This window comes from Durio zibethinus, chromosome 23 (assembly GCF_047325235.1).
Source record: "Durio zibethinus cultivar Kanyao isolate XHJ-2024 chromosome 23, ASM4732523v1, whole genome shotgun sequence".
Classification (NCBI taxonomy): Eukaryota; Viridiplantae; Streptophyta; class Magnoliopsida; order Malvales; family Malvaceae; genus Durio; species Durio zibethinus.
In genome coordinates, this window is record NC_143184.1 from 4,454,203 (window position 1) to 4,479,425 (window position 25,223).

The 25,223-nt window shown below is 34.9% G+C and overlaps 2 protein-coding genes and 1 pseudogene across 9 annotated transcripts; 1 reads left to right on the plus strand and 2 right to left on the minus strand.

The window, feature by feature from the left end:
* Positions 1 to 1,514: 1,514 nt before the first annotated feature.
* Positions 1,515 to 8,658, minus strand: PEX6 (peroxin 6). Of its 7 annotated transcripts, none has more exons than XR_016332344.1 (17): positions 8,227 to 8,658; positions 7,106 to 7,741; positions 6,768 to 7,011; positions 6,328 to 6,469; positions 5,766 to 5,949; positions 5,202 to 5,393; positions 4,608 to 4,889; positions 4,376 to 4,447; positions 3,842 to 3,928; positions 3,608 to 3,730; positions 3,381 to 3,491; positions 3,255 to 3,293; positions 3,047 to 3,168; positions 2,692 to 2,938; positions 2,551 to 2,628; positions 2,028 to 2,124; positions 1,515 to 1,807 (listed from the first exon to the last, which is right to left on the minus strand). XR_016332344.1 is itself a non-coding variant. In XM_089752168.1 (17 exons), the coding sequence occupies exons 1-16, from the start codon at positions 8,482 to 8,484 to the stop codon at positions 2,035 to 2,037; spliced, it is 2,805 nt and encodes a 934-aa protein (XP_089608294.1). In that variant the 5' UTR covers positions 8,485 to 8,658; the 3' UTR covers positions 1,515 to 1,807; positions 2,028 to 2,034. The 7 variants fall into 7 exon arrangements, 3 of the variants coding, with proteins under 3 accessions (XP_089608294.1, XP_089608295.1, XP_089608293.1); XR_016332346.1 differs by having other exon boundaries at positions 2,794 to 2,938; positions 3,381 to 3,499; XM_089752168.1 differs by having other exon boundaries at positions 2,794 to 2,938.
* Positions 8,659 to 9,992: 1,334 nt separating this feature from the next.
* LOC111314165 (peptide chain release factor APG3, chloroplastic-like) lies at positions 9,993 to 15,842 on the minus strand (annotated as a pseudogene). Its single transcript, XR_016332665.1, has 15 exons — positions 15,386 to 15,842; positions 15,217 to 15,273; positions 14,561 to 14,652; positions 14,394 to 14,451; positions 14,193 to 14,296; positions 13,730 to 13,781; positions 13,367 to 13,419; positions 12,955 to 13,020; positions 12,542 to 12,710; positions 12,221 to 12,293; positions 11,973 to 12,105; positions 11,699 to 11,756; positions 10,877 to 10,924; positions 10,555 to 10,639; positions 9,993 to 10,381 (listed from the first exon to the last, which is right to left on the minus strand). The product of XR_016332665.1 is annotated as a peptide chain release factor APG3, chloroplastic-like (transcript).
* A 2,387-nt stretch (positions 15,843 to 18,229) lies between these two features.
* Positions 18,230 to 23,935, plus strand: LOC111314166 (zinc finger CCCH domain-containing protein 32-like). Its single transcript, XM_022915264.2, has 7 exons — positions 18,230 to 18,630; positions 18,785 to 18,927; positions 19,938 to 20,000; positions 20,135 to 20,254; positions 20,360 to 20,650; positions 20,732 to 21,049; positions 23,151 to 23,935. Exons 1-7 carry the CDS (start codon positions 18,537 to 18,539, stop codon positions 23,550 to 23,552), a joined length of 1,431 nt encoding a protein of 476 aa, XP_022770999.1. The 5' UTR covers positions 18,230 to 18,536; the 3' UTR covers positions 23,553 to 23,935.
* Positions 23,936 to 25,223: the final 1,288 nt, after the last annotated feature.

Below are 25,223 nucleotides of genomic sequence, written 5' to 3' on the forward strand. Positions count from 1 at the left end.
ATATTAGTTGTCGCATTACCTCAACATAGTATTTGAGTAATTAATTTAATAATGAATGTATGTATATTCTTTATTAAAAAAAATAAATCGAATATATTTTTCTGAATTAAAAAAATGGCTAACATACATACATGGTAAATAGTATGATGGTAAAGTTCATTGGGTTCAATAAATAATTTTGGATTCCAAACTTTTTTTTTTATTTTTTTTATATTATAAAAATAAAAATCTTTTTTATTGAGTCAAATCGAATTTAGATTAGATCAAAATATGATATCAAACACCTTACATGATTGTTGAAATAATTCATATCTCAAATTTTGCTCAAATTCACCTAAATTATTATATAGTGTAGTTCATACACATTCAAATAATTTTTTTCAAATATATATATATATATTTTTGTATTTTTATTAAATTTAAAAATATGAATAGATTAACATATTTTATAATGTTTACACACAAAAATATATCAAATATTATATATATTTTATAATATAACTTGTAATATATAAATATAATTATATAATATATATACATATAAAAAAATGCATATAGTACATAATTCAAGCCAAATTGAATTTAAATTCGAATCTTATATTTTTGGAATCAAGCTTCGACTATTTTTCTTAAACAGATTAAATTTTTTTTCAAATGATGAGTTTAATATTTTTATTTAAACTTTTGATACATGGAACGGATATTCAAATTTAAACAGAATAACCTGACACTTAAAACAAAAAATGCAAGATACAAATGAAATGGAAAACGGCAACTTTGTGTGAAAGACTAAAAAATCCATATCTATCAGGAAGGTTGTTATACTTGACGCTTAATTAGCCATAACAAAACTTAAAAAAAAAACAAAAACAATAGAATTGTAAGAATGGCAACATAGAAAATTAGATATGACAACGAGACAGCCCGTAGAAATCTACCGAGTGGGAGAGAGCTGAGAGGCAGCCGGCAAATGCAGTTAAGACCTGTTCTAGAGTCAGGAAGGTTACTTTGTTTGACTGGTCATGAAGCTGCCATTTTGAAGAATAGACTTTTCTTTTGTTGGAGTATTTAAAAAAAAATTACTAATACTAATAATAATAAATATAATTTGTTTAAGTGAAGTCCAGGGTAAGCAAAAATGCAAGTCTCTGAAGCAGGAAGTTTGAACCCAAAGGCGAAATGCATTACTTTGAAGGGATAATCTCAAAATAAAAAACCCATACTTTTGTATGTCTAACTTGTACATTTTTTTTTTCGCTCGAGACCAAGTAAAATGTTTCGAAAATTCCAAGGGGGAAGAGAAGGAAAGAGAGAGAAAAAAAAAAAAAAAAAAACTAAATGGTGGTGGAATCGACAACTGGGGCGGTTGGGTCCCAAATCGTATTCACGATGGATGTTGGCCTCTTTAGGTTTCCGGAATAAAATGAGAGGATGATGGATACGCTTTGGTTTATGCACCCTTTATTGTTTCAGTTATTATGTTGGAACTTTGAAAATAAGAAATACAATTATAACTAGGCAGTTGGAAATTATTAGCGTCATTAATAAACATATAAATACCAACTTTGTGGGTGTAGCTTTTGGATAAAATTATAGCAATGAGGGCTTCTGTCGAAAGTGATGTCCCAATGGCCAATGTTCCAAAACAGTCTTAAAAACGGCACATCATGATCTAAAGGGAGACATTAATTTTACTTGTCCTATCCTATCGGACAAGCCCAAGCTTACACACTAAAACCATGTTACAACTGTAACAAGGTATGACAGTCGTCCAGCAAAAGAAGAGATTTCTTTCTTTTTTCGAAGGCTGAAATGTGAAACATGGAATTTGGAATACTGTAAGAAAAAGACATTTAATTTCAATATTACGCTGTCTAAAATTGACAATGATACAAAATTTTGGAGTTTCATCTTATCACAAAGAATGATATAAAATCTTAATGCTTTTTCAAGTAAAAAAGATCTTGGCATTTTGCATGCTTTATCTTATTTCACGTATTTTTGTAATAAGAAATTTGACAATTAACCTTTCATTCAGTTTGAAGACCCTTCAAACTGATCTCGAAGCATTTCGTATTTCTTAAGCTCTGCCATGGAAAGGGATGGTGAAAGCTCTCCCAAGACCTACACGGTCAGGACATTAACATCAAGTCGTTAGACCAAGGCGTCTAAATAAGACACTCACGTATAAACAGAGAGAAGTATTATATCCATTTAAATATCAAATTGAAATGCCGGAATGTTTGAAGAATCATGAGGATATGCCATCCACTGACTGATTAGACTTCGAAACATGTACTGCATGCCAAGGCATGATTTGTGTTTTAAAGTGCACTTAGCTTAGCTACATCTTTCATCATAGTAAACGAAAGTTAGCATACAGTGATAACCATGGAATTGCACTTAATGCTAATTCAATCACATCTCTTCACGGTTTATGTCTCCTCATTTCTTTATTAGCCTTCAGCTATCTATTGCTAATCCAAAATCCAAAATCTTGTACATGTATTCCCCCAAAGATCCCTTAGTCAGAGAAGAAGCATGTCATACCTTAATAAAATCATCATATTCTACAACAATGGAGTCAGCTTGATCTGTGCAAGAAGAATCTGAATTTGAATTCAACACCTACATAAAAAGAACCGCTATAAGCAATGAAGAGAAGAATTTAGTTTACAGTGCTTGAAGTACCTGATATATGATAAGATCAAAACCCTCAAGGTATATTGTCTTGGCATCGAAGATATGACACCTTCACAGGGTTTCTTGGTGGAAAGGGCTAATTTTACTCACCTTGCGCTTTGCAGCATGAAACCAAGCATCTGCACATAAGGCATACATATCTGCACCAGTGAAGTTTGGTGGGCACCTATTTGCAATTGAATAAAGGGATACATCTTCTTGCAATCTAAACTTTCTGGTAAGTGCTTTAAGTACTCTGGACCAAGAATGGAATTGACCACATAAAAAAAAAAAGAATCAAATTTAAAAATAGATATAACATAGAAGAATGAATAGAAGAAAAGGTCCAAAGATATGAACTAACCGCTCTCTATAAGATGCGTCAGAGTTAACTCCAACATATAGCAATTTGTCAAATCTACCAGGCCTCAGAAGAGCCGGGTCAATAAGATCTGGTCTGTTGCTTGCTCCTATAATAAATAGCTCCTGGAAAACGATAAAGGAGATCAGTCTCATGGCTATTTGGACAGAAAGCAAAGGAATGTAGTATTTTCATAACAAGCATAAATCACCTGTGTAGAATCATTAAGGCCATCAATCTCTGCGAGCATCTAGCAACAAGTGAAAATTGTCATCATTAGTAACAAGTGAAACTGAAGAGAGCTGATCAATCAACGTCATAGCAAGAATGCCTTCACCTGAGAAACCACTCGGTCCATAACACCCCCAGAATCCCCAGAAGCACCTCGAGCAGGAGCAAGAGAATCGAGTTCATCAAAGAAGATGACACATGGCCGTGCTGACCTGGCCTGCAAGACTTGCAATATCACAACATTGGAGTTACCGCATAAACTGAAAGCCTGTATGCAACCTAATTTACCAAGGAAAGGAATTATATACTCAAGACAAGTTTATTTTTGTTTACCTTATGGAAAATATCTCGAACATTCTTCTCTGACTCTCCTATGTACATGTTAATTAGTTCAGGCCCTTTTACGCTAAGGAAATTTAAGGAACACTCAGTTGCCACAGCTTTTGCCAACAAAGTCTGACATTTAAAGAAGAAATAATAAGAATAGGAAAAAAAAATAGCAACAGAAGACATCTTAAAATAAATATTTGGAAGGTTGAGAAAATCTGGTAATCCATCAGAACCTACTTTCCCTGTTCCAGGAGGACCATATAGAAGAACACCAGAACGCTTTCGCAAGCCAGACGAAAATAAATCCTTATGCAGGAGAGGTAACTGCGGGGTTGAAAAATAACAATTAAGTAAAAGAATTCAGACTAACAGGCTTCCTATTACAACAAAAGTTAAGCAAAAAGGACCATCTATAAGCAAAAACAGAACAGAAACCTGTTTGATGGGGACCAGATAATGTGCAATGATAAAACCAATTGGAATATCCTTTCCTTAGCACAAAATAGATGGCCAACATACTCAATCAGTGTCACTTTTAACCAAACGTTCCATTTCATGTGTATTACAAGCAAAAACTTGCTATAATCTATGCGATAAGTTATTAATTGACAAACATCCTAGGATCATACATACCATTTTGTGCCCATGAAAAGGAACGAAGGGGTTCAAATTATTCAACAAATGGTATTCTTTTAAAACTCAGGACAAATACATTTTAGATTAGTATAACCTATAATTGGAAAAAGGCATCACAGATACAGAAAAAGGCACCTGAACAGTGTCTAAAATTGATTTCTTCACATCCTCCAGTCCACCAACATCTTCCCATTTCACGTTAGGAACCTGCAGCAAATAGATCAAGACTCAAATGATCTTTTCTACATTCAGCAATCAAAAGAATCTCTTCACTCCAAGAATACCAAAATAACATAGAATTTGAAAATATCTACTTCAGATGGCAATCACATAACATTATGTTCTAAATTTGCTTTATAAAAGTTACCTTTGGAGCACCTAGTGCAGATGCATTCCTCTTCTTTGATTGGTCCAATGCTTTTGCCAAGTCCTCTTTCCCCATAGAATGAGCTGCAGTATTGCTTGATGTATCATTTACTGCTTTAACTCTATCAGGATAATCTGATTGTGAGGATTCTGCTTTGCCAGTTTGAAAATTGCTCCTCCGGATTAAGTTAGCACCAGCATCAGCAACTAAAGCATGCAAATCCCGAGGCATGAAGCCAGATGTCTGTCCTACTATGTCCTTCACAAAATCCTCTAAGCAAGTCTGCAAGGGGCTACCTCAATCCAAAAATTTACAAAATGCTTCTAGACACATGGAGATTTTATTCATTCATATAATAATTCTAAAAAATATCCAAGTTACAATTTATTTTTCCCAATTTTATAAATTTACCAGGTGACATCCCTGTCAGCCTTCATATAAAATTTGAATGTTGGGTTCAGTTATGGTGTAAAGATGTTACAAAACGAGGTACTCAAAGTATTAAAGTTTTGCCCTGCTCAGGTTCAATTTATTCATAAAGAAATTCAACCAAAGTTACAAATATAGGAGATGGAATATGTTTTCTTTACTTACATCAGAAAGGAGTTCAGAAACACCTTGCAGTGACTGAGACAACATTTCAGCCCTTTGTTCTTCAGTCAAGGGACCCATGCTTACTTCATGGCTGAAACAACGCCTAATGACTGGTGGCAGACCTTCAGAACTGTCAGCAGTGGCAACTAGCAGCACCTGGTGCCTACCCACATTATCATTATCCTTTCCAGGCTGTAGCAACACCATATAAATGATAAGTTTAAAGCATTATTATTTTAAGTACTTGAAAACAAATAGCAAGCAAAATTCTCAAAATCAATTTTCTGTTTCTTGTTTCAATTCCCCAATTGAAGTTCTGACTAGATACAACAGATCTATATGACACTTAGCAAAGTTCAGAAAGCATGCCTCATCAACTAAGAAATGACAAATCATGAGAACACATAAATGTACAGGAGGAAACACTTTAGATAGACAGTGAAGAAAAACTCAATATCACATCAATAATGACAAATCATGGGAAAAGAAACCAATAGAAGTAAATGAAAGCATGCCTGAAAATCTAATCAACTGAAAGATATATGCTAAGAAGTAGGGTCTTACAAAATCACCATTTGACTTGTCTTCAGCATATTCATCTTCATCATTATCAACTGGCTCAGTGAAAGCTCTGATGACCGATGCAACTTCAGAGGAAAGCCCAATTTGATCACTTTGGGAACCTTCATGAGAGGCCAAATTCCGAAAAACATCAAAATGGCGTAGTAGAAGTATTGTTGGTGAGTATCTGCCACCAAATAGATAAATAGGAGAGTGAGCCCATGAAAAGGCTAAGGAACAACCATATTAGGTGCTTTCATTTTGCCTGATATCAGTCATCATATAAGCATCAAGTCTGAAAGAAGTTAAATCAACCTATTACCTTGACTGAATTGTCAGAGAAGCTACCATATCATGAAATATTTCCAAACTTAGACACACACACACAGCAATATTACATATTCAAACATATGACATCATTCAAAAGGAACGGACACTAACGCTTTAGAAAATTTTGAAAAGATTTCTAACTATAGGCAGCAGAATAACTATGAAGCAAAGGGTGAAGCAAAGGCAGAACAACTGTTGGCAATTGGGCATGTTTTCAACAAGTCAAGTGCTTAACCTTTGCGAACTGTTGAAAGCTTGAGCCAATGCAGCAGAGGTCTTCTTCTCAGTAGATGCCGTCAAATTGTGGCAGCTATATTCAACCACATGTAGACCCAGTCGCTTAGCAACATATCTAACAACAGTCCTCTTCCCACAACCTGCAATAAATCCTTGATCAGGACACAACTACACTATACATTAACGAGCATGCATACACTAAAAGCAATCCTCCTCTTTGTGATCAATCTGTATTATAATTTATGCTGTCACTACGAATTGCATCGTTAAAACTAGTTCCACGTTTGGCAAGCACAGATTTTCCAGTCCCAGAGAGAAGGACTACAAAGTTGTGTCATCAATCAAAGATTTCATTTTCCAAATTAAACTAAAATTTATGAACTAAGTAAGTAGCACAGTTTAGAAGCCAGAAAGGCATCAGAATAGCATCTGGCGCACCTGGCAGACCATGTAGTAGAACAGAAACTCTAAATTTCAAAGAAAGTGGTGATGGGCATAGAGGTGGTGTAAGAATGGATGCTAAAATCTTCACTGTGTCCCCTTGAAAAGGGGCAAAACTTTTTGATCCAGCGATCAACAAATCGGGGGGAACAGCGGATGGAGCGCTCCCTCCAAGAACTAGAGCAGTCTGAGTACGATTGACTTGAAGAACTGCTTCATCTGATGGCTCCATAGCAACAACCTGAAGACAAGAATAACTATCTGATGACAACCTGGAACATAGTAATATTCCCTGTGTATATCCTGCCACTGGTTTTATATACACAAACTATTACCTTGAAATAGATGATATTATCACTACAATTTTGCAATCTTGAGCTGCAAGGAATGCAAATGACTGAATTGCAGTTCCAATTTAAGCAAACGTTGAAAACATCTCCCCTCGCTAAATATCTATCCACTTCAAAATACTTGTGTAATGCTGAATCAATCATTTCTTGGCGATCTTCAGCTTCAATAGAAGAAATTCCTCTCAAAGATTCCAGGGAACTGCATTCTGGTATCTTAACAAAGGAAACCCTTAAATGTGATGCATATTTTGGCAGTCGAGCCAAAGGTTCCAACCATAAACTGATAACAGAAGAATCGGTGTCTCCCCTACAAGCCTTATCATCCACATTACCTTCGAAGAGAGATGCTAAAGTCTCTTTCCCTTCATGGACAAGAGATCTAAAGCATGATATGTGTAGGTTAAGGTTAAAAGCTAATAGAGGAGATACATAGGCAACGTCACAATCCAATAATACTGAGTCATTTTGAGGAAAATTGTATGACGGAAACACATGCATTATATGTGGAGGATGGGAAACTGGTTCTTTGCTTAGAGACGTGTCGACATGGGTATGCGGAGGATCTAAAACAACAACCTGAGCAATTCTTTGTATCTTTGTCTCCTCGTTTCTAACAAGCACCTAAAATTTTTAAGAAATGCAAAAAGAAAAAAAAAAAAAAGGAACTGATGTCAGTCATTATAACATATTAGGTAAATGATTTTCTTTTTGCAATCATCATCATCATCATCATCACATTACATTAAATTAAATTACAATTACTGTATATTAGTTCCATTTTTATTGATAATGACATCAATTTCAAGATTTAGATTTTGATCTTGAAACAATAGAACACTCAAACGCAAATTAAAAATTCACTTCGTGCACCTTAATAATTAGAATAAAAAAAAGAGTTACAATTTTTTTTCTTTTTTGTTACAGCATTTTCCCAGCTACCAAACAGCGCATAAACAAACAAAAAAGAAAAATTGCGATACAATAGCCAGAGAGAAATGCTCGTAAGCCTGAGCTACGAAGGCAGATACTTGAATTAAGCTTAAAGTTCCGTTATTTTCTTTTTTCCAGCATTTTTTTAAGCAACCAAAACAGAATCTTAAACTCACCAGCGAACCAGAAGTTATTGATAGTCTCTTCAATGCAGAAGTAGATAGTCCCACCAAAGCAGAATCGTCAAGAGAAGCTAACTTGGAATCCGAAATATCAATTTTGTCCTTCGAAAACCTTAAAATCCCCGTCCTTAAACGCAAACCATCAACGGAAAGATTAGTTGGATCGGTTTCATTGAGTCGCGTGAAACTCAGTACCGAGTTGACGAGAATTTTGGTGGAAGAAAGCACAAGCGGCTTCCTTCTCCCCACCATCCTGAAACCGCCGCCAAAATCCCTAATTTGATTCAATTATTGAAAGTAGTAGCTATATTTGGAAGAAATAGGGAAGTTAAGGCGGACATGACATGGCTATCTGGGTCCACAGCCGGATGCTCTTCTATGAAGAACGAAAATCGATGAAAGTCTCTTCCTTTACTCCTTTACTTCTTTTCTTCTTTCGACGTTGACGTCATTTATTTAATCTGTTTCAACGACAGCAATTGTGTTGGAGCCCGGCTGGTGACCCAGAATGTTCAGTTAAGGCCATAAGCCCTGGGCTTACACTCTAACAACCTTTTGACATAGTTAAGTGGGCTTGTGATCTAAATGTTTGGGCATCCCTAGAGGCTGATGAAGCCACAACCATCGCCACCAAATACAGAAGTGAAAGCAACAATTTTGCAAGTTTGCACTTTGAGCGTAACTTTTGTCCTTACACAATTCAAGAATCAAAACCCACAATTTTGATTCTATACAAACAAGAATCCAAGAAAAGCCATTTTATACACCTTACAACAAAAATTCTTGACAACAAGAGATAGCCAATATATGAAAATGCAAGCATTCAGAAATATAAGATCAAAGTTTCATCGTTCTTTGAATTAAGAGCATATTCCGCATCAAAATCTTCTTCCCCAACAACCATGTTTTAATCTTAGATTTTGCGGAGGAGCTGAAGCTAAATTGCATATCGAACTATATCTGTGCCTTAACATGATAAGGACAACAGAGGCAACAGTTTAACCCTCAATGAAAATAAGTTTGAATTCTCCGTAATATTAGTCAAAAAAGCAATTGCAAATACGCTAAAGGTGAAATTTAAAATAAATAATTACAAAAAATGAAGCCAAAAGTAAGATTGACAGCTTAGTCTGACTTTGATAAATTTTGATCAGATCCAATTTGATAAAATCAATTTTCTTTTCTTACTCAGATTTCAAATTGAATCAAAATGGATATTAATAAAAAAAATTAGGATCGAATATTAAACAAATTCAATCTAATCTTATATATATAATTATTTTTAATTAATTAATTAATTAATTTTATATTTATATTTAAAAATAATATTTCATTAATTTTAAATAAAATCAAATCAAGTACAATATTAGATCATATCATATTCGAGTATAAAACAATAAAAAAAATTCTTCGAATCGGCTTATGTTAAAAATTGCATTGCCTCGACTAGGGATGGCAACGGCCTGAAAATTTTGGTTTATTGCCATTGTAGATTTTGAGCTGATGATAACAACGACGACGAAGATGTAACGGTGAACTTCTCTGGATGTTAAAGAAACTAAACCCCAGTGAAACTCGCTTCCCACTTAGCTGTGGGCTTTAACTTTTAAAAGCCCCTTTATGAACCGGAGAAATTGAGCAACTTCGTTTTTTGACCGTGCATCAGCTCCAAGTCCCTACCTAATTCTAGCCAAAATTATCCGACACTTATCTCTTATCTATAAGTCCATCTTGATGTTCTTTAAACTATTGGATCTGCATTCTACAGGCAATAAATGAATAGGATAAATACAATAAAACTTCATCTAAGAGTATAAATCTTACAAATGAAAATTATTTGTCTTTCAATCTATCGAGATTAAACCTTTTGTGCACCACATCATTGCATTTTTATATGTCAAGTTACCTTTGTATTTGAACAAATTTCAGCCATCCAAGCAAAAACACTGCCATGAAATGCATGTTAGGTGCTTTCTTGATCTGTTAATGAGTAATTTCTTTGACTTCTTCAAAGTTTACTGCAATTCTTGACTGACATCCAAACACTCCAATTGTGCAAATCACAGAAAGTTGCAGTTCAGACAGCTGTTGCAGCAACACACTCTGCAAGCTCTTCCAGGAGTTCCTTTTGTTCCATAGTTGTACATGCCTGCAAAAGGCAAGAATTTGCAATACAATTTAAATCATTACCACAAGGAACCTTATTCTACTTTTTCTAATTAGATATCAAGATAAATGTTCTTTGCAAAATATTGGGAAGACACAGAGAGAGAGAGAGAGAGAGTCGTATAATGAAAACAGAAATAGAGGTAGAGATATCACCTGAGCAGCATCCTCAATATCACCTTCAAGAAAAGATGTAAGCTCAAAGTTCATCTTTAACCGGTGGTCAGTAACCCTAATTGTCCTGATAAAAGGTAGCAGCATGATACTTGTCAGATTCCACAAGTGACAGCCATTAGTCTTTCTAACAAAGGCAACAAAACCAACCAGTAATTCTGCACGCAAATATATACATGCTGGGCGTAAACACAACCTCAGCGCATATCTCATTGTGCAAATTCAGTTCAAACATCTGGTTTTTATAAGGGGGTGAATGTGTTATATCACATTAACTAAAAGTAACTTAGCAAGAGCTCTGGACCTTATAATTGTAGGTTCGAATCTTTTCGGCACGAGCACCAGTACCAACCTGCATACCCAGACATATATGATACATACATAAGGCACTTCAATCCAATCACTAATGTTTAATACCAAAAAAAACAATCACAGAAAAGGAAATTTCATTTAGAAGAAAGCAATTACACAAAATCAGAATCAATATATTTCCTATGCATATAAGTCTATCAATCCACCAATATCCAATATCCTGACATAGTAATATTTGTTTTCATTTTATTTCACAGGTTGAGAAATCCACTTCAAATTTTTTTTGTTTACTTTTCTATATCAGAAAAAGACAGAATTTCCTATTTTTCAATCTAATACAATATTAAATTAAATAATAGGAGACTAAAAATGAAAGTTCCTTTTTCACACTCACTCTCCATCACATTGTCAGAACAACATTTGGAGAGAATATGAAACAACAAACAATGAAAAGGGCAAAACATTGTCCTGAAAAGAATGTCACTACGTCACATAAGTGAGCACATTATCCACATACATGGAAACTTACAAAAGATTCCCCTAGATTCTCTTAAGAAAACAATTATTGCAATGTTTAGTTAATGGTATGTCATAGCTACCGCATAACACCTCAAAGTTAATAATGATGACGATGATCCCCACAAAAGTTGAAAACAGGTTACCATCCTACCATTGGACACACCATAGACAGTTGTTAATGTAAACTAAAATTGGAGGTATGGGGGTGGAATAGGGGTGCTTGAAGGGAGACATGAAAAAGCACTGTCATTAGCTCTCATGAAACTATGTAAAGCATCATCAAACCAACACATACCTGTGATTTTCGTTGATTCCTTATCAACTCTTGCTGCTCCCTTACTTTTATTTCATCCCTGTAAGGACGACATGGATCATAAGGAATGGACCAAAAAGGAAGATTCAAACAAATTTTGAGAAAATATGAAACCCCGGATGATGATTACTTATCTCAGGCAATAATTTATAATTATTGTGTAAAATAAATAGCACTGTAAAACAACAAAAAACAAAGACCCCAAAAGCAGTATATAGTTAAGTTGAGCCTCACAAATAGTTAAGTTGAGCCTCACAATTTTGCTCATAGCAGCTCTAAAGCACGATTCTTGTTCTGAAGTTGGGTCCTTTCTTCAGTACAAAAGATGCAGATTCCAGTTGGTTTATGGAAGAGATCAACTGTTGTCTCCACTTTGTTGGCATTCTGGCCTGCATAAAAACTAAGCATAAGAACTTCTCAAACCCGTGGGGAAAAGGGAGATGAGAAATGAAGAACCGGAGACTCACTTTATCATAATTCAATCAATATTCTGTGCATTTATACCTCCAGCACCCCCAGATCTTGCAGTTGTGAGTTCAATGTCTTTTGGATCAATTTCCACCTCAACTTCATCAGCCTAACCCAAAATTCATCTTAAGCACAAGTGAGTTCAAATGAAAAAAAATAAAAAATTGAGATCAAATATATAGAATGCAGCAGCTAAAATGCAATCTAACGTTAAGTTAAACAAATAAAGGCTAGTAACACTTCAACAGGCTAAATTAACAGACATTTATTCCTTCACTCAAAACAACATTGAGATGAGATCTTTCACACAGAAGATGTCTCAAGGCAAATATGATTCAGGTTTGAAATGTAATCTACCTCAGGCATGATGGCTACAGTTGCAGTAGAAGTGTGCACTCAGCCCTGTGCTTCTGTTTGAGGAACACGTCGGTTGAACCTGGTGAACACCTGATTCATATTTCAATTTGCTGTAGACACGATTCCCTTTGACCTCTATCACACAGGTTTTGAATCCTCCTTTTTCAGCCTTAAAAATACCAGACAATTTGACAGTCATATTGAGAACAACAGGATGGATGTTTTTGCTGCTACTAGTGATGTTAGAAATCTTATACACAAAATTTTAACTAAAACTTTTTTGGCAATAAGTACTGAAGGTCACATTAACTACCAGTTATGGTTGGACGGAATGAGTAGCTAATGGCACCCACGGATTTTAGTACGAAATTAAAAAAAAAAAGTAAATTTAATATTATTGCAATAAGACATACTTCAGAGTATGAAAATAGGCTGGATTTCCAAGAGTTCCGCTCACTGTACTTTTGATACATTCTGACCTGGGTATTGAGACAAAGGATATTAAGGTCCATTAAGATGTGTTTAAAAGCAGTTAGCCAATCTCTAGTCAACATATAGCAGAAAATTGGTCGAAAACAAAAATCAAAATGTATCTTGTAGCCTAGTTCCATGAAGCTGGTAATGCTAAAAACAAGTGGAAACAGAAATTAAATGGTTTCCTGTTTCAACACCAAAAAATTTTTCTACTTAATTCACCTGTAAAATTTTCTCTCCACTTCTGTGATATAAAGATAACAACTGCTTTTCGACAGAATTAAAACATTCAAAGTAATTATAAGGCATGATTCCCAGCCATAAATCTGAATGGATAAAAGAAACATGTACCTACAAATCACCGGCCCATGGTCCAGCCTCATCACCACCAGTACCTGCCCTCACTGGAAAAAAGAGGACAAGCACAGTTCATTGAAGTGAGAATACGAAGGAAATTCCATTAGGTGATGCATTTAAAACTACTATCCATATTACATGGGAAGTAAAACTTTTATGCAGGCCAATGCTTAAGTAGATAGAACTATCCATCCAAAAGGAATGAAAATATAGCATATTTCTGACATGAATAATTGCTTAAAATGCAGCACAAATGTGAAGGATAACAATGGTACAGCCTGAAAGTACCGCAACCTAGAAATTTGATTTCTTAATTATCTTCTCAACAAGATTAAGAAAGATGTTGATAATAATTACCTTCAAGCATTATATTTCTTGCATCAAGAGGATCACTTGGAAGCAGTAGCACCTGCCAACACAGAAGCAACTTAGTAGTTTGAGAGACTAATTAGAGGCAGCAAAAAGCAAAGATAGCATAAGCAACAGTAGTAGGACATTTTCAACCAAGAACAATTAAGGATAATTAAAAATTAGAATGACAAAAAGAACAGGGTGATTCTACAATACGGCTCAATAGTGGCTAATGCTCATCAATGAACAATATTATATAAAATTTATGCAATCAGAAATAGTTCAATCGTATCAATCTTGTGCCAAATTGTTGAAACCCAACCAATGAAACTTTTTTGCAATGCAAAGAAAAGTAACCAAGACTTCTAATCATGCACTTGACTAAGCACACAATTGACACAACTTATTCAGGGGGAAAGTGGCGCCTAAATATTGAAAATAATTATAGAGATATGGAAAGGGCAAAAACCTTAAGCTTCTTCTCAAGCTCTTTCAGTTGACCAGATAACGAGTTGATTTCAGATGCTATCATCTCAACCATATCTTCATCGGTGGCCTCCTCTTCTGATAAAGCTGAAAAAATAATTGTAAAGAAGAAAAAGGATCAAGTTGTTGAAATGTTTTTATCTTATAGTAAAAACATTTTAAATAAGATGATTGTCAAAAATACCTTTGGTCTATTCTAACTGCTTCTCACAATCCTTAAATCTCCTAAATATTGAGACAACCTATCCATCAAAAGAAAATAGAACACGAAAGTTATGTCAATGAAAACTCTAATTACCACCAATTAAGTGCAGTAGCCAACGTAAGAGGAAGCAAGATGAAATCCAGTACCTCATGCCAGTTTTTGGTATTCGGTGGGATTTGGGACAACATCGGGATCAGCAAGCCTAACATGTAGTACCATTGTTTCGAGAAAAACAAACCTTACATAAACAACTGTATTAAGAGACTATATAATGGCATAGAGAATAACAATTTCGTGCCTAAGGTAGAGAAACATTGGATAGGTAGTTTTACTCCTATATAATTCAGATACACAATCATCCCCAAACTTGAGCCTAGGGCTTTAAATATCACAAACAGTAGATGCCTAAAATGAACAACAACCCAAAGATGTAGCAACTGTTACTCTATAGGACAAAGTAAAAGACAAACCTTCTAGGTTAGCCCGCAATAGCTGAATAAATTTTCATTTATGAAAACACGTGAGGCTATATTACACTGGTTTGATTAGGCCAATTTGGATTTCCATTTTTCTTTTTGGCAAAATTTATGTCTCCTTAATACTGGATTAATCTGCTTGACTAACTTTCTCAAAGCAATTTTATTCTCTGCCGATGAAACCAATAGAAACCATGCCTGATTTTGATTCCCAACACTAGATTATCATCAGGTCGATCAAAATTTTGACTAACACACAACTGAAACACTCTCATTTTTCAAATAATCAAAACTTATTAACGAGAAAGAGAAATTAAAAACCGTACCGATAATTCCTTCCACGTCTTCTCTGCAGATTCCAGTTTCGTTATCAGATACGGCGCCTGCAAAAAATCAATAAAAAGGAGAAAAGGAGAACCAAACAACAATTTTACTTTAGCGATATCTCAGCTCTGTTTTTTCAATTTAAAACGATGAGGATTTTGTCAAACGCACAGCCATGCAAACGATTCTCGGTGCTCTAAATGTAAGCCAAGGTCTGGCCGCCCTCAAACCTCTCGACTGAAGAGTAAAACGGCGTCGAACTGGGAAGTGGTCGAAGGTAGTGAATATTCGAGCTGTAGAGCTCATTGTAAAGCTGTTCATCGCTGCGGTTGCAGCTAATATAACTGATAGAGAAATTCGAGATAATTATCTTTGTGGCGGATAAAATGTGAAGAGAGCGAGAGAGACCGGAGGGCTTGACCGAGCGGCTAAGGAAAAGACACGGTGGCTTAGCGGAACTGACCCAAACCCAACCCCATCTGATAACGTTCCATTCTTGCTCGTTTTTTGGCAAAAGCAACTACCGCAAGAAACATACATTTTTTTTTTCTTTAATCACTCACTTTGTTGAAAATTACTATAATATGATATGACAATATAACCTATTGCTCAAAATTAAGTACTGTGATATATATTAGTTTATCTGATTTGATGATAAAAAGAGTTGCACTATTAGAGTTTAAACCATCAATTTTGAAAATATAGATTAAATTTTATTTTGATTGACTTTTTTTATCTTAATTTTAGCAAGTATAATGATTAAATAAAATTTAAAAATTTTGAGACAATTATTACATTAACTAGTGAAAGACAACATTTTGTTCAGGAACATTTTGCATGGTCATGATCAAAATAAATTATATCAATCAATAAATATAAATAATATATAAATAAAAAAAATATGTAATAAAGTATATGCACATACAATGATATAAATAAGAATATATAACAAAGTACATGTACATACAACAAAAATAATAAAATGCAACATTGGTTATTAATCAAATAATATTAAAAGTGACATACATAAAAAAACTGTGATTGAGAAGTCAACATAATAATTTATTGTAATTGGTGATACTTCTTTTGATATTTTAAGAAATATCTTCACCAAAATTTCTTAATCAATGACGTAAATATCTAAATTAAACCCATTAAATATTTCTCAAAATCCTAAATGAATTTTATAATAAATAATTAAGTATTAGATACCTAAATTAAAGTTTGTTGAAGGTCTAAATAATTAATTTCTATAAAAACAAAATAGCCCAATCAACTTAAAAATATATTCTTAAAGTCAAAAACAATCCCAAATTATATAATAACAAATCTTAATTATATTCAATGTCATATTTTATATCACAATAGACATAAAATTATATATTAAAATTCCAAATGACTCAATTATACTAAATTGGGATAACTCACATAAATCAATTAAAGTTAATTAAAGTTCTAAACAACCTCTAAAAAAATAAATAACACAATTAACTTAAAACACATATGTCAAAATTCAAAAATGATCTTAAATTACATAATTAAATACCTTAATAATCCTTCAAATCGTATTTTATATCAAATTTTAGTTGGTATTGTACAGATGAGTAGAGATAAATTTAATATAATTTATAGATTGTAAATATAAATACATATCAAAATTATATATAACTAATAAAATACTTATTACACGTGATTAACTTCACTGATTATATTTTAAAATTTTATAATATTATGTATTAATAATTTAATTTAAAGAATAATTATAAAAAAATAAATTATTTCAACAATAGGCAACTCTTGTAATCAACCAAACTTCTAAAATTTTATCAATGTGTGATGGAATATAAATATGTTCTCAATCAACTATTCTTCTATTGGAAAAATTAAAACCAAAATCTTTGAATGATTATTGTATGTAACATTCGTTTAAAGAATTTGATTAAAAAATTTGTTGTCCTTAAATAGAAAAAAGAATTATAAAAGTAAAACACATCCTAATAATACTATGCATCAATTAATAATTTAATATCAATATAAATATATCTTCATTTAATGTTACTATGTCATGACCAGGTTTCATAATTAATTTTCCGATAGCGAGCCTATAAAATCAACAGCAGCAACGTTTAAACGTGGCAAGTCTAGAGTAGGCAAGGTCCTAAAACCATAACCATATATTGACCAAGAAAATTATAAATAACCAAAGCATAACCATTTTGATTGGACAAATTGGAAATGACCCAAACATCAAAACTCTTCATAAATCTATGGTAAAGATGTTAATGAGTTTGATCGACAAACAATATTTTGAAGTAAAATTTGATATTAAAGGTAGTTGGAATCATTTAAGAAATTATAATTCGCTTACATTAGAAACTTTCATTAGACGAAAAGTTATTTGTTGTTGCAAATCGATATGCTATTTGGTCTGAACAAATCAAACCGATTTTGATCCAAATAAATCACATAACATTTTTGAACTGAAAGTTGTACAAAATTATACCTCATATTATTGTTTTTATAGATGCAATTCAGCATGGTCTAGTGCCAAACATTAATATCTCGTGTCCAAATGTTTATGGCCTAGTGGCCTGGACCGAAGGCTACAGGCCTCGCCTCCCTGAATGAATGCTCTCTTCCTCGTGACTTACGCTCCAGTTCCGAGAAGCAGAGCCTCCCCTACAAATTGTTAAGCTCGTACACTTTGTAGTCCAAATTACACATTTGTCCCCGTGATGCATAAGTCCTTTAACACGGTCGGCTTTTACGAAAGCCCCACTTGCCACCTATGTCTGTCAGCCATAAAGCGGTTAAAAGTACGACGATGCCCGAACAAAATCGGAGGGTTACACGGTCATTTCAGCTTTAACCAGTGTCGGTTACCTGTTTTATGTCCAAAACCCGCGGTTTTTACCAATTTTCCAGGTGCGCTTTATTTGGCGGGTACGAAAAAAAGTAAACAAAAAAAAAAGTTAGAGAGCAAAAACAAAATAAAAAAAGGGAACGAGAAAAATCAAACAAACCTAAAAAAGGCTCTCGAACCCATACCGTACGGAATTAGAGAGAAACAAACATAAGAGAGACACTAGAGAGAGAACAAACAGTAGCTCAGTTACACTGAAAGAATCTCCCTCTTCGTTCTTCTTCGTTCTTCTTCGTTTTCCTCCTTATTCTTCTTAGTAAATTTCCACTCTCGATCGAGCTCTCTCCAATCATTCTAGAACATTCCAAAATTCTCTGTAGAACCTCCTTTTTTTAAAATTTTTTTTCTGTAAAGTCGGTAAGTACTACTGTACAGAATTCCACAGAAAAAACCGTTTTGATGGAGATGTACGGTCGAAACCCGGCATGGAATGGGTCTCAATCTGGTCACCAGCCCGAATGGAGCCCCGCCGGTGCCGAAACTGGCCTGGAAGGTGATTTCCGCTCTTTTTACTATATTTCCCTGTTTTTTACTTGCATTATAACGACGTGTCTTTGGTAAAGCTTATTTTTATTTGGGGCTTTAGGGTTTTTATAATGTGGAGAGTGAATTAGGGTTTTTATTAGTATTTCTTTGGTCTAATGCAGAATCTATGTTGCAATTGTCGTTGAGGGGCACCGAGCCGTACCCTGAACGGCCCGGGGTAGCTGATTGTGTTTACTACATGCGAACCGGGTTTTGTGCATATGGTAACAGGTGCCGTTACAATCATCCACGCAACCGTGCCGCGGTAAATCTCTCTATCGTTTTCTTGAATAAGTGGGTTTTTCCTTTGTTTATTTGATTTCATTTGCAGTGTTTGGTTCTGCATTGGACTGATATTGATTAATGTGAAATGGAATGAGGAAAATATATTGATGTTGTCCTATCAGACTGCTAGTAGTGATAATGGGGTCTAAGTGACTAAGTGTACTTAATTTTAAGATTAACAATGAAAGTACGAAATGCTATAGGAACATGGAACTTATCATGGTAGGTTTTGATGCTTCAAATATAGTAGCGCATAACAATATTTCCCTGTTATAATCTATATGTGTACCACTACAATGAAGGAAACTCTTATATGGTAGTTGTCATCATTATTTTTTCCCTATAATTTTGTTCATATATATATATATTTGTCGCTTATAACTCATAGGGGCTTTGATGGACACAGTTTCTTTAATGTGATATTTACTTCTTCATAGAAACTGAATACTGCAATTTAGAAGTTATGGTTGACATCCTCTGTTATGGATTTAAATGACCTGCTCCTTAAGTCTATGTGTATTTCTTCAGCATCTTCCCTGACACTGATAATTGCATTGGCCCTTGCCTTACACTTTATTTCATACCAAACTGTCTGATGTTTGGTCTAGTTGATAAATGTTTATTTCATAGTATATTTTATTCCAAAGATATGTTTAATCTGTGGGTAAGTGAAGCAAACAAAGGGAACATCATGCCATGGAATGGTGTTTCCTTTGGACCCACCTCAACTTAATAGTGAACCTGAGGGCTTTTTTATTTGTTGCACGGGCATGAGAATTCCATGATACAAATAAGTTACTTGCCTGCTTTATTTCTTCTTGTTAAAATTAAATGGAGGATAGATAATTCTTGATAGAATAGGAGAATTTACCTAGGTCTTCTCATTAGTCTGTGGTTTTCCAACTGTGGTAAGCTTTTTCTTATACTCAGCTTTAAGCCTTTGTCAAAGAGTTCAGTCACTCATATTTATTTGATTGTGATGTCAATTAGGTTGAGGCTGCTGTAAGAGCTACAGGGGAGTACCCCGATCGACCAGGGGAACCTGCATGTCAAGTAAAAGAATAAATTGGTTTATGGAAAATGCAAAATTGTTTTTAATGAATCAACCCTTTTACTAATTAACACTGCAAAGACCCTTTCTTCTTTTTTTTTTTAACTTGTGCTTTTTATTTGTTGCATATATGCAGTTTTATTTAAAAACTGGGACCTGTAAATTTGGTGCATCTTGTAAGTTCCACCATCCAAAACATGGAGGTGGATCCTTTAGCCATGTTCCATTGAATATTTATGGATACCCATTACGACCGGTTTGGATCTCTTTTCTTGTTTTCTTTTCCCTTCTCAATTTGTATTCTCTATTTCGAGGATTCTTAAAACGTCCAGACACCAATTTGATGTGCATCCCTTAACAGGGTGAGAAAGAATGCTCCTACTATTTGAAAACGGGGCAGTGCAAATTTGGTATTACTTGTAAATTCCATCATCCTCAACTAGCTGGCACATCAATGCCAGTATCTGCACCTCAATTTTATCAGCCGGTGCAGTCTCCTTCAGTCCCTATACCTGAACAGTATGGTGGGGCGTCCAGCAGTGTCAGAGTGGCAAGGCCTCCATTATTACCTGGTTCATTTGTTCAAGGGGCTTATGGTCCTGTACTGTTTTCCCCTGGAGTGGTTCCTATTCCTGGTTGGAGTCACTACTCGGTAGGTGATCAGCATAATTGCTTTCAGATAATGCCAAAGTAAATGTGATTCCTGAAGCTGTTTTTGTCTTACTTGGTGCAGGCACCTGTAAGCCCAGTACTCTCTCCTGGTGCGCAACCTGCTGTTGGAGCAACTTCTCTTTATGGACTAACGCAACTATCTTCTTCAACACCTTCACTTGCAGGACCTTATCCTTCCTTGCCCTCTTCTACTGGCCTTTCAAGCAGTAACCAGAAGGAACAAACATTTCCAGAGAGACCCGGAGAACCTGAATGCCATTACTATATGAGGACTGGTGACTGTAAATTTGGATCATCATGTAGGTATCATCATCCCAGAGACAGGGTTGTTCCACAAACAAATTGCGTCCTCAGCCCAATGGGACTTCCTTTACGTCCAGTATGTGAACATTCTTGGTCTCTTTGTCTTTGTTTTATCCTTTATCTTGTGGTTTTTTGTTCGAGATGACATTCTGTTATGATAATTACTGTCATTTAGAGTTGGCTTTTATTAGAGATCTTGACTTGGATCTTGCATTATAAAGTAAGTTTGGTTAGGCTAATATATCTTAAATGCCTTTGAAATTGACTTTGATTGCCTTAGAAATCTGAAATTCTGTATCTTTTAATTTATCTGCTATGGAGTTAGAAGTCTTTGTTCCTTAGAGGGGATAGAAAGTGACAGCTTTTTTGCCCTTTCTTTCCCTCTTAATTAATCTTACTTTTTCTTTTTGAGGAACTGTTTTTTCTCTAAAATATAGGCTAGGTGTGCTTCATTTTATAGGAGTTTAATGCTCAAGTGTAGGATTAAGAGGGCATCACTATGGTCATTATTAATGGTTATGCTCAAGTGTAGGATTAAGGGGGCATCTGTATGGTCACTATTAATGGTTGAGATTTCTTCATACACATTTGACAGCTTTATGGTTTACATCCTGCCAGGTTTTTTTTTTTTTGCCAGGTACAGAACTTAGGAATCAAATTATTGCTTACTAGATGGCTTAGGTTGGTTAGAGCTTCATGAGGAATATTGGGTTCAGAGCAGTATAGTTTGAGGAGAATGTATGCTATGGCCATAACTTATCGTTTGATGTTAGTAGGTTCGATGATTGGTGATATTAGATTTGATCTCTAGTGAAGGTGTATGATGGAGCACTTTAGTTGAGGGCTTCTCTAGGTTTTAAATTTATAATATTCTTGTGGCTAGAAGAGAGATGATTAGAAAGATTCCACAAGTTTATGGCGGAGAGCAGCATATAATTTTTGTTTAGATTGGGAGGTTTATTCAAATAGGCAACCGAACTCCACCAAAGTTTCCTATGCTGTAAATGACACATATTCAAGGTTTTTATTAATCATAATTTATTTTTAGTATGTTTTTGGTTAGAAAGCACATGTGTTTGATCTAATAGCCACCTTTAACTTTATATACTGAGGTCTTTAATTGCACCCTTCCTAATTCAGTGCTGGACTTAATAGACCATCCTCTCAACCTCTTTTTACAACTTGCCCTGATTGAGAAACATGCATGCATGTATGTGGCTTTTATCTCTCTTTCTCCTTTACGTTGCATGTATTGTGGTTCTTGGTTAGATAGGACAGATCAAGTATATACTACTTGATCAAATTTGCATACAAAATTTTATTTAAATCTAGAATGGACTGATCGTAATTCGTTAACTTGTTATATATTTTTTAGCATATGCTTTGATTTTTCAGTTTTGCAGGAATCTTTGTTATCTAGTCAATTGAAAAGGTTTTATGTTTTGGTGCAAAATAATTGTGGCTCTTCTTGAATTGTTCTATTTGCCTGAAAGCAATTTTAGCATGATAATATACTTATTAACAGACTTCACTAGTGTTTTAATGGATATAGAGTTATAAGAATGCTATTCCGAATCAACATTTGCAAGTTCTCACTGTAGCTATTGCATTCCCCTAATTTCAAATCGACCATGATCTTATAAACTTTATTATAGCAATTATCTGCCATCTTATTCTTAGGTAACTCTACTTTGTGGTACTGGGAATGAGGCAATTATGGGCCATCATTTGCTTCTTAAATTGCCTTCATGTTTTAGTCCATTGCAACTGCTCAATCTTGTGAAACTTTGGATAGCCTAACTTTGCAAATTCTCCTTTTTGGTATTATCTTATTCCTTGCTTATAACTGGGAAATGGGGGAATAGTCTCAAGGGTTGGTTAGATTCCAATTTCTTCACGAGTTCACCATGCCAATACTCTGTATGTGTGGGTAGGAAAGGATAATCATCTAACTATGACTACTTATTGTGGGAAATATATTCAGTTCAGGCTTTGATATGCTCTATTTTGTTTTTATTTTTTCTTCCTTTCTCTAATTCAGCTTTAGCATTGCTATCTTGAGCAGCTAGTATATTACCTTTACCATATCGTGATGTTGAGGTGCAGTGTCTATGCTAACACATTATAGATAATATTTTGAAAATTGTTTTAATTTGATTCTTATTTCCTGTAAGCAGGGGGTGCAGCATTGTGCTTTCTACTTGCAGAATGGGCAGTGCAAGTTTGGGCCCACATGCAAATTTGATCATCCGGTGGGAACAATTAGATATAGTCCATCAGCGTCATCTCTCATTGATATGCCTGTTGCTCCCTATCCAGTTGGGTCTTTATTGGCTACATTGGCCCCGTCTTCCTCTTCTTCTGAATTACGGCCTGAACTGATTTCAGGTTCTAAGAAGGATTCTTATTTGAGCAGAATTCCTTCTTCTGCAAGCACATCTAGTAGTTCAGTTGGTTTGATTTTTTCGCAGACAGGTTCCGTTCCCCTTTCTGATTTGCAATTTTCAAGTCAGAGTTCTGGTCCTTTAAGCAGTAGTAGAAGCACAAGACAGAGTGGTGAGGTTCGTCGCTCAAATTGATGTAAAATGCTAGAGCCATTCTTCATTATCTTGCAGATATGGTTTCACCAACCGTGATATGTTTTCTGTTAATAGATCTCAGTAAATTATAGTCAATTGTGCAAAGTTATATTTCTCTGCAGCAAGGTTTATCAACCGATCTGCCTTAACCTCACAATAGGACTGGTAGTTTTTTATGCCTAGTTTGACTTTTTATTACCGTCAATATTATCTGCAATAAGCTTCTGTAGCAAACAGAATGTGAACTACTACCCCTCTCTTCCAAATAATCACAACAGAAAGCCATTACATCAGGTTAGCCTGTGACTCTCCTTTCAACTTGATGTTTTATATACTCATCCATATTTGCAATGAAGATTGAAGTGGATTGCCAGTTCCTTGTATGACTTAACTGTTCTTCATGCCTTTTATTCTTCATGCCTTTTATCACTTGATTATACCGACAACCCTGCTGTGTAGTACCGCTATGCCCCTCCCTTTATTTTTTCTCTGTTTAGGCCACTCTCCTCCAAGAATTTAAGGAGATACTTGCAATTTTGGTATTGCTATGCTTATCTTTTGAAATCAGAGACAAAAGGTGTTGGTATTGCCACATTCTTTGAGGGTGCGCGTAGGAAAAGCTTTGGAAGGCTCGAGGGAGTTGCAACTTGTTAGACACAGGACAAAGTGCGATCTTTGAGGGTTCAACTTATTTATAGGAAGAAGATGGAAACCTATTGCTTCATTGATTTACATATATGAAACATCGTTGAACCTCAAGAATCACTTTATAATATGATTACTGGTTAGAAACTTAGAATTGCTGTAGAATCCCGGCAATCTATTGAACTTCTAACATCGACAATGCATTTATCATTGTGTATCTTTTTGCCAATTTCCCTGATACCCTGTTTTGTTTTGGACTGGTTAATTTATGGCTTATTGCGTTTTTCCTTTTTATTTATGGCGAAGGAGTTTGACGAGTCTCAAAACATCTCATGGCAACAAAAACTTTGGGTGATGCTCGTAGCAAGATCCCAAAGCTTTTTGCTCGCTACTTATTTGTCACTTTCTTGTTTCTGCTGAACAACTCTTCTTGGGTACATGTTAAAAAAGCCCCTTTCACCATCTACATTAGGCGCTATTCTCGTTAGAAAGGAGGCACTTTCCTTGGATTTTCCCCGTACAGTGTTCTGGCAATCTCTATCCTTAATCAGCACAAGTTAACCAATTACCTATTCTAGTCTGTCACGAACCGTAAATCCAAAAGATGTGCTTCCTTCTGCCGAAGAGAGGTGTTGAGGGGTGTTTGCTGTAAGCTCAGTGAGCCAATTCTTTGCGGTTGCTGCTGGCTGAGGCCACCATCCATCAATCATGGGCTGATATGTGAATTTGTTCTGGGTCAGTCTCTGGATTATGATAGTAACATGCATACCGAGTAGAACATTGCAGCCAACATTGAGGCAAGCAATATTTTACTCTACCATTCTTGGATAACAAAATTTTTTACATGTTCTGAGTTCTGTCCGATTGGAATTGTAAGAAAGCGAGATTGCATTTACTGTGTTAAAAAATTCATCTTAGTTCCACTATAAAGTAAGAGGTCAATTGATCCACCGTTTATTGGTTTTCACTAAGATATTGAATTGAAACTGAAGGAAGCATATTATATTCAAACAAAAGAACGTTTTT